We start from the raw sequence: 9,371 nt of genomic DNA, 5'->3' as shown, positions 1-9,371 counted from the left end.
ATAGTCGCCCTTCAAGTTGTCAATAGTGGTGCATTATGATTTAAGTTGTGGAAAACTTTGTCCATAGAACTCTCTTGCGATACGTTATTTTCTCTGAACAATGTCAATGATTGGCCCAAGTTTTTTAATGATGAACAAATTAAGAACTAAATTCCAGAATGAGTAAGTTACTTCTTCCTCTCGTTTTCGGTTTTACAAATAACTAGACCATAATTTTGAAATGTTTAATTTAGTATCTAATAAATTTCAGGGTCTGTCATTTGCTGAGCTAAAGTGGCTATTCAAGATCAAAGGAGCTTTATTGTTCCTTAATTGTGCTGTTATCTGGACGTGAAAGGTTGTAATTTGCTCATTCTTATTACTATTTTTATTATTATTAGTACCTGCAATTGTACAACAAATAGCTATTCCGTAAAAAGTGATTATAAAAAAATTGATGAGGTGACAATAGTTACCTAGAATAGTAAATAGATTAAATCACCAATCGCTTCCTCTATAAATCCTAAACCATTAATATAACGAAAACAACAAGACAATCATTAAGTGACAAAATGACGCACTAATTTTTCAATTATATGTACATATGTATGTATGTATGTATGTGCTGACGTAGAATGTTGTATTGAAGGTTAATCGAGTACAAAAGAAAAATTTGAATGATTATTTAAGAAAAAATAAATTTAATGCGTTGTAACTAATATATTGCCTGCCTTTACACATGTACTCATTAATTTCTGTTGTAAAAATAATCATAAGCACGAGAATAGATTTCTACATCAAATCACTCAATGGTTTAGGAAATTATTCGTGCGACCACTTATTATTGACTACAGATACTATATTTGACAGAAATATAAAGGTAACGTAACCTTACCTGTTTTTTCAGGCGGCTTTACGTTTAACTACCAATATTAAGGTAGCATTAGTTTACAAGAGTTTTAAAATTTGTTGTCTTACATTTCTCTCAAAATTTAAGCCACATTATCTCGTTCTGTAATATTGAATGATTATGAAATTACGTTAACTTATTCATTACGCTAGACTCTACGTTCCAGAGTAATGTGGTTTCCCATGCGTTAGTTTACGACAAAATAGGGATTGAAATTTTAAGATCTGTTTTTAAAATTGTATACCACTGCCCATCGTTCTGTAATCACGAAATCACTACATATAAGGCTATTTTTAGATGAATTTAAGACATCACACATCCTTTATTTAGTATGTTTGTTAATTGATATACTTCTATATTGAATGAGTGTGTAATTGCTGATTTACTGGCCTCGTTTGTAGTTACATTTAGGTTTCTCAATTAGACTTAATGAATAATAAACTAGGAGATATACCTCAATGCATTGCATGTGATCAGCCAAGTCGAAGTAAAAAAGGACATTTTTATTTTATATCACCAGGCTATGAACTGTGGACTTACAAATTGTCTGAAACACCTTTGTATAGATACGGTACAAACTGCTATAAGTTTAGGTGTGTTACGACTATTATTGAATGTAAAATACCACTGTACATATATTTAAAGAATTTATAATGTTAATAATTGGAACTAAATCGTGGGGGTGTTTACACCTTATTTTTTGCCCTGAAAACTGATCTAAAGGAATTCTAGGCATCTGATTCTATTCACGTTCAAGTTCACCTCCTCTCATAAGTGAAATTATAAAAAATAATATATTCAATTTGAAGAACTACGAAAAATTGCAGATAGGAAAAGTTGTTCCTGAAAATCGTTATCCGAGTCTTACTTTTAGAGTTACGCTAATTGAACTCATTCAATTTTCTAAAAATCTTTTTTCGATCTCATGGGTCCTCAAAACCTTTATTACTTACTGAAAATCTTGCGAAAAATCTGCACTTACTAGGCTACAATCAGGAAGGAGGAGCAATCTGGGACAGGAAATCTGGTGCTGAGTTGTAGGTAATAAAGTTACGCTGAAACTGAAGTTAAATATATTATAGATTTTGTTTATACAAATTTAACATTATTTACAAATAAATATCATCGACAGTCTCAGTTCTTAGATGAGGCTATTGCACCTTTCAGAAGATGGTCATCTTCTTCTTGGTATCCCTACGGATCTGCTCGCGCTGCAGCTTATTGTCCGAACTCTTTAATGCCATCAACATTCTCTGCTGGGACTCTAGACGAGCCGCTGCGTTCTTCTGCACGTTCGTTTCTGTTTTACGATTGTCCATCGATTGCATCGTTCTCTTCAACATTTTGATGTTACGCTCCGACTGTTTTATATTCTCCGCCAGTTTAAATCTTTCTACGTTCAACTGTCTGTCACTGACCGTTCTTAGGTTTTTAGTGATGTCCTTAGCATTGCTACTGTGTGAGGTGCCTGGCACTGAAACAAGGTAATAACTCACCTGAGGACAATTATTACAAAAAGGTGTTGCTAATGATTCTTAACTACATACTAATGAATAAACACAACGACTTCCTTAACGATTCTACTCCCGTATTCTTTATACATTATACAAAGTAATTATATAATAAAATCTTAGGCTTATCCTTAATTGATTTTACTTCTAACATTAACTCGGTTCTTGCATAATTACTTCCACCTACTCTTAGCATAAGGAAGTACTGAGATCGCATGAAATTTCGTAAATAAATTTTACTCAGAAATACAACTCTTGAGACTACCCTGACCCAGTTTTGGTTCAGTGTTTAGGATCAACTCTTTCGAAAAAAAATTGCATTCGCCAAATCCATTGAATGCTAAATATTAAGTATAAATATTAAGTTTAATATAGTCATTTATTCTCATATTTTGCATGTTATGAAGATTTATGTCTCAGTATTAAAAAATACTTCGCAATTTTTCTTACTCCTTTGTGTAAGTTATTCATCAGTGTTAACGATAATCTTACCGTTACAACTATAATTTTCAAAGGTCAAGTAGAACTACAGCGTGATTTAAGAGTTCTATGGCACAAGGTAATAACATTATGTATAAATTACCAGTTACTGACAACATCAGGGCTTCAAAAATCAAAAATGTACTAAATAAATGGTAAACTGAATCTAGGAATATTAAAGTAAGATTTACAATAAACCGAATTGCAAATTTAATGTGAATTGTATGTTACTCAGGATGGGGGTTTAGATATTTATAGAAACTAGAGTTCAATGATCTAGAGATGTAACGAATATCAAGAGCCTGTTAGTAGAGGTGAGTTTTGTATGAATGCGTAGGTGTATAGAAATATTAATGAGGGGTTTGGATGAGAGGTAAAATAGGGGAACCGTTTCGTTATCACAGCCAGCGGAGCATTTACTGTTTGGGCAATATTTTTTTATTTTTCGTCTCATGGACTAATAATGGGTTTGCAGGTAAAATGTCCAAAAATGTAAATGTTAGCAGAAGAGAAAAGTACGGAGGCCAGCAATTTTGCAGCAAAGTGATTGATAAGGCGGCCCATCTCTCCAGTTAGTAGAACTGGCAGGTTACATTCTTGGGTCATGAGCTGCGGGAATGCAGAGATGGGCGACTTTCTCCTTTACAATAATGTACTTCCGCCCAAAGCAAGCTATTCAAAATTCACAACGGAGATATCTGATTATCAACCTTGCAGTTCTAGCGTTTTGCCCAGGGACTACCATCTCTTCCTACTACACCAAGAACTGGTTTCTCTCTTAACGATACGAGAGAACTGCTGTATCTAACACCTGCTGTATCACGGGGTTCGAAATGGTACTGACTACGTAGAAAAATGATAAGAGTTTGTGTTTGTATCTACATCTTGGCAAATCTAACATCTACCACTCTATAGAAGCTATTGAAACACCTGCGGTCCGAATAGTGGTGTTGATCAAATGGAAGACATCCTTTTCCTGCTTCTTCTGTCTGATGTACTGTCGCTTACTGCGGGCGATCACCTTAGCTGCCAGCTTCTTCTGCATTTTCTCAACGGTAAGTAAGTTATTAGAACCCCCTGCCGCTTCCTTTAGGTTCATACAATGATCTGAAAAAGATAAAAGTTATATTTGATCTGATACATTAATGAGGGTATCCAAGGAAGGACTACCAGAGCTTTATAGCTCTAATCTCAACCCCAAACACTACCTTCAAATCTTGCTACAAAAGGGTAAAATAATATTCAGGTAAAAAAATCTCCGAATATCTTTAGCAATTTAGTAATATCTGGAGAGTGCATCTCTCTAAACTCACTAAACCTCTCATGATGAAATAACGCACCACTGACCACCACTTCCCAACTCCTTCATAATTTTGGCCATCATCCCTTCCTTGGTTGATTTGCCGACAAATGTATATAGTCAAACAAACCTAGTAACACTAATAAGAAAATAAAGGAGATGAGAACACTGGCCGGATTTTAGCTCAGCGATTCAATCGCTGTCCGGCGATGGTAACATCAGAACATCGTTTGGAGGGCTTAAGTACACGGTACAATCTCAAGGTACCAATGAACGCAGAAGCTGTCGTGCCTTAATTACAATATATTAAATAAATAAATCAATTTTACCTAAAGATTTCCCCGCGGGAAGTACAAGCGGCTCCACTGGCTGCAGAATTCCTTCGCCGCTTTTGCCTAGCCCAGTGCCTACGATGTAGCCCATTTTGGCCATTAACTTTGAACCAATACCCTAAAATAATTTTAAAAAAAGTTTATAAAATAAATCAATACAATTTAAAAAACCGGAAATCAATTCTGAAGCCACAATATACTAGAGAATGCCTGTTACCGAAATAGTCTTACTTTGGTGAACTGTTCCCATTGTCCCAGTTTTTGGGCGGGCTGATCCCTGGTTAAACTGAAGTCGACCATGGCTTCATGGTGACGTTGTCTGGCCAACATCATCTCCACCTCTTCCTGATCTACGTAATCATCGTGAACATCGTCCTCTTCGCCCTTCAAGACGTTCTCTGCAAAGAAACTCACGATTAGCTCACAGTGCCTCTACATAAGTGCTCTGCAATGTGCTTAACCAGGATCTACATCGTAATACAACTCAGATAATACGATCGCAGCTAACAGTTTTGATGTGAACATGATACAAATCATGAATATGTACCCATTCACGTTGAAACGTTTGGCAATTAAGTAATGGTCAAAGAATTAAAAATTTATAAGTGTAAACACATTTTCCTTTCACTGCAATCATTACAACTATAATGAATGTAACAAAAGTTTTTTGCGTTTTAACCACCAACAAGTTTACTGGAGCTTGTTCATGTTCCAGCTTTAGCTTCTCTTCAAACAGTGGATTCAAAAAAAAACCTTGTCTTACTTTCTATGCGCATATTTCATTTCTTGAACATTTCAAACCTATGCTGCTCACCATGAGTAACTAGGCTCTACCAGCCTCAAATTTACACATTTCTCCAACTGCAGCTATGATGTGAAGCCTTTTAAAATAATATGGCAGAAATTGCCAAATTTTCAATATTTAATTCACTCATTTTAGAATTTTTAAATAAATTAATTAGGCCAAGAATGGATTAATTCTCACATACTAAAAACAGAATTTCAAAGAATCAGTATTTAGAGACAAAAGTCAATATCAACGTTTTGTTTATATTAAAAGTTATACCTGTAATTCTGATGAAACATTTCCTAGTTATTCAGGAATAGTTATTTAAAACTATTCCTCCGAACGATAACAAGGAAAGAGATAATTTGGAAGGTCTGTTAACGAATATCAATTCTGATATGGTGAAAAATGTTTTTAATTTTTTTCATAAAATGAATTATTTTCAAGAAAATTTATGGAATATCTGTTTATAGCAATAATTTTCATCTCTAATAAACTTATTATTTTTCTTTAAACTTAATGTATCGGTTACCTTGGGTATCGTCCATGGGCGGAAGAACATCGTGAAGAGGGATATCAACGAAGGCTCGTTCATGTTTCACTACACACGTCTCATTGTTACCTATATCCTCCAGCACTGTGGAAATCCAAATACTTGAATTCGGCATTTTGGCCAGCACTCGACAGCCCGGCTTTAGACGTTTAAAATCTGGTTCCCTACAAAGCAATTTAAAGTGCGTCACACAACACTATTAACAGCTGTTATGAATTACATATATTTCTATTTAAGAAAACTTACACATATTCTTTGAGTTGATCAAAAGAAATGACATAACCATGGGAAAAGTTACATTCCTCTTCATTAAATTTACATTTATCGTCTAGGAAATATGGACAAGGAATCATTTTCTTCTCCGTGGGATTTATAAACAGTACTTTAACCTGCAACAATCATCTCAAATAAATGGAAAATAATGTTTCAAATATAGCTAAGCACAAGATAAACATACCTTAATATGTTCTATATCTGATAGAATTTCAGCCATTTCTAAGCCGGAAATTAAAGCATTATAATAAGTTACAGATCCGGATTTATCAGCATAAGGTGCTCGACATTTTGTACCAATCAAACTCTGCAATTCTTCCTAAATATGAAATAGATGTGTTAAAATTTATTACAGAATTTATCTTTTCTTATTATTATTAGTGCCTGCCTGAGGTGGAGCAGCAAACCCTAGGCAATCTACTGCACCTCCTGGCCCTTAAAGATTCCGCAAAGAGGAGAAAAGTCTAGTCAGCCATCTAGCTTCAGAGTGGTTCGAATAAATCGAACAAATTAGCGCTTCATTTTCCTCTATATAAACTAGAAAGTAAGTTTAGTAAGGGCGACAACAAATAAAGGTGCCCCTGAAGAGATTAAAGTAGTTCTCAGAGAGAGAGGGGGGGGGAGAGGGAGACTGAGAGTGAAAAACTCTTAATATCAGTCCTGCTGGTCCACAAACTGTACTTCAGACCAGCTATCCATTCCTGGGAATAAGGCAGACATATGTCTAAAAAAAACATGCCAACAGGTAGGTACGGGACCAATAAGAGAAACTAGGGTGCCTAATTTGGTCAACCTATCCACCACCTTATTTCCTGGAATACATGTCACCCAATCCAGAATAACGTCCTAAAAGAAATTTCCTCCAGTCTCTTGGAACCATCTTAGCACCAATTTCAAGGTGAAGGCTGCATTTGGTGTCTATGTCGCACTGCCAGATTATTCGAGCTGATAAAATCCCTTTAGAAAGCGAAATTGGCACCCGTTCATTTGAAATACAAATACAAAGACAGCACAGACTTCGGACTGGAAACAGTTTCCCAGTCACTAAGAGGAATGGTCATGTCTGAAAATGCTCAAGATTTTGCATCCATGCGTTTAACACGTGAAGGTTTCCTATCAGGCAAGATTCATTAGTTCTTCTTGAAGACAGACCTGATGCTATAAAAGTAATTGCAATCCTAAAAATCAACTCGTGATAGATGGTGGTAAGAATGGCCGTTTTGCTTATCTTGATAAGAATCTCTCTCTTTAACTGTGTAACTGGTTTTCACCGTCACAAAGAGAGGTAGAATTCTCAACAAGGTTTCCAAGGCAGAATTTAGCATGGTTTTGAACGGTGCGATTTGCCATAGAAGCTGATCCTGTTGAGAACTGATCCTCAAGTAGCAGTCTAGTGGATTTTTCCTCAATGCGACGCCACTTAACCACTGCCGTATACAATAATCTAGCTTTCATCATATATCCATTATATTTACCTAGGCAATAAACTTTACTTCATTCACTCATTGAATGAAAAACATAGAATCAACTAACCAACCTGCAGACAGTTGTCATCGTCTTCTTCTTCTAGATCAACGTCTTCAATCTTTCCTGTGCAAGATATCGCTTCGTCTTTGTTAGTCTCTGGATTAGACTCACTATTGAGGCTTTCCAGTTCGGCCTAAAAAATAATAATTTTTAATGGAAATTGCGATCTGTTTTACGATATAAGCAAAACAAAATATCCTCAATACAAGCCAATACAGGATTTGTTAAAATCAGCGAGTTGTAACTACTCTCATTTCCTCGAATATGGTGGTTTCACGAAGAAATAGGTTACCTACTGCCTAAATGTGGACCGATTAAGGGAGCCTTTTAGAAATCACTCACTAGACAATACAAGTGAAGAACTGTCCGGTAGACCGAGTGACACCAATCTATGTACAGCCCTTCAAGTTCACATGAATAGGGAAAGTTAAATAATTTAACACCAAGTTTAGTAAGCATATAACACTAAGTATCGGAATTGCATATTTGTTTGTCTAGGTAAAAACATTTTATATTCACACAACTTTAATTTTGAGGGAGCAATGTATGTGTGTCCTTAATGGTTTTCAATATGCTACATTATTAAGTACTTCATAATGTAAAGCAAAATTCAGTGAGATAAATATGAAGGATTGAAACAATATTACTTACCTTAAACAAAGCATATTCTTTAGAAAATGGGTCGTCATCAGGCAGATCATTGATCTCATTTTTAGGTTGCTTATTTTGTAAACTGTTTATATTGTCTTCAGTTAATTTTAATAATTCTTCAATGTCATTTTTAAGGCTTAACAAATTATCTCTATCCTCGCCAGGAGGGGTGACTTTCAGAGTTTCTATAATTTGCGTAAGCTAAATTTAAAAAACGAATAATTAAATTTTTATACTAAAAACATAATTAATCAGAACCAAGGGCAAATATTGATCTTTTATAACTAAGAAACAACTAACCTGAGATCTGTACACTTCAAGGGAATCTGTTAATGCTTTTTCTTTTTCCATTCTTTGGCTCAAAGTTGAATAATTTAACACTAAGTTTAGTAAACACATAACACTAAGTACCGGATTTGCACATTTTGTTGCAAAGGTAAAAACATTCTATGGTCACACAACTTATATTTCGTTGGACGTATGTGTAAACTTAACGGTTTTAAACAGAGAGGTTAATAAGAGGTTATTCATTCAGAGACCGACAATACAAGCAATTTATTAACTAACTTATTGAAATAGATTTAATTTAAATACCAACTTAAATTGTGGACTTTAATAGTTGACTCTTAAAAATTAACTAACGACTTAAGGATGTATGTTTCTTCGCTGAATACATTGTCACTTCGCCTATATATTGCAATGAGAATTTTTGCCGTGTACCTGACTGATGCTGTACGAAATCAAAAAAGAAGTTAAATGTAATATGCCATAAAACATTTGCGATGAGTAACTAAGAGCTCCTCTCGCTGTAGGACATTAATAATTATGATTTTAATCAACAAAATAATAATTACACGGGATAAGCTGAAAAAAATCGATAAAACTTTCTTAAAGTAATAACTTAATTTCAAATTCAGAAAGAAAGTTTCAGCCGAAATCATTGAACAGAAAGTGCTACTTTACAGATGCGATTTTTCTGTTTTCGAGTTTTTCTTGAATATGGCTCTATTTTCTTTAAGCTTATGACACTACTTACTATAATAATAATTTAATAATTAGCGATAATAG

General features: G+C 34.6%; 1 protein-coding gene across 1 annotated transcript; it reads right to left on the bottom strand.

The window, feature by feature from the left end:
• Positions 1-1,939: 1,939 nt before the first annotated feature.
• LOC141452107 (zinc finger CCCH-type with G patch domain-containing protein) lies at positions 1,940-8,999 on the bottom strand. Its single transcript, XM_074123978.1, has 10 exons — positions 8,604-8,999; positions 8,304-8,504; positions 7,663-7,785; positions 6,310-6,444; positions 6,099-6,241; positions 5,832-6,016; positions 4,744-4,910; positions 4,510-4,630; positions 3,811-3,987; positions 1,940-2,363 (listed from the first exon to the last, which is right to left on the bottom strand). Exons 1-10 carry the CDS (start codon positions 8,700-8,702, stop codon positions 2,053-2,055), a joined length of 1,662 nt encoding a protein of 553 aa, XP_073980079.1. The 5' UTR covers positions 8,703-8,999; the 3' UTR covers positions 1,940-2,052.
• Positions 9,000-9,371: the final 372 nt, after the last annotated feature.

This window comes from Rhodnius prolixus, unplaced genomic scaffold, assembly GCF_049639745.1.
Source record: "Rhodnius prolixus isolate KJV_2025 unplaced genomic scaffold, Rpr scaffold_1, whole genome shotgun sequence".
Lineage (NCBI taxonomy): Eukaryota > Metazoa > Arthropoda > Insecta > Hemiptera > Reduviidae > Rhodnius > Rhodnius prolixus.
This window is presented reverse-complemented; position numbering and strand designations above follow the sequence as displayed.

What these genes read in the sequence shown, in the direction of transcription:
- LOC141452107 (XM_074123978.1), bottom strand. Translation starts at nt 8,702, where the DNA reads ATGTGTTTACTAAACTTAGTGTTAAATTATTCAACTTTGAGCCAAAGA. An exon ending in AAGAATATGCTTTGTTTAAG is followed by an intron (nt 7,786 to 8,303) that starts GTAAGTAATATT and finishes ATTATTTTTTAG; the next exon opens with GCCGAACTGGAAAGCCTCAA. An exon ending in AATGGGAACAGTTCACCAAA is followed by an intron (nt 4,631 to 4,743) that starts GTAAGACTATTT and finishes AAATTATTTTAG; the next exon opens with GGTATTGGTTCAAAGTTAAT.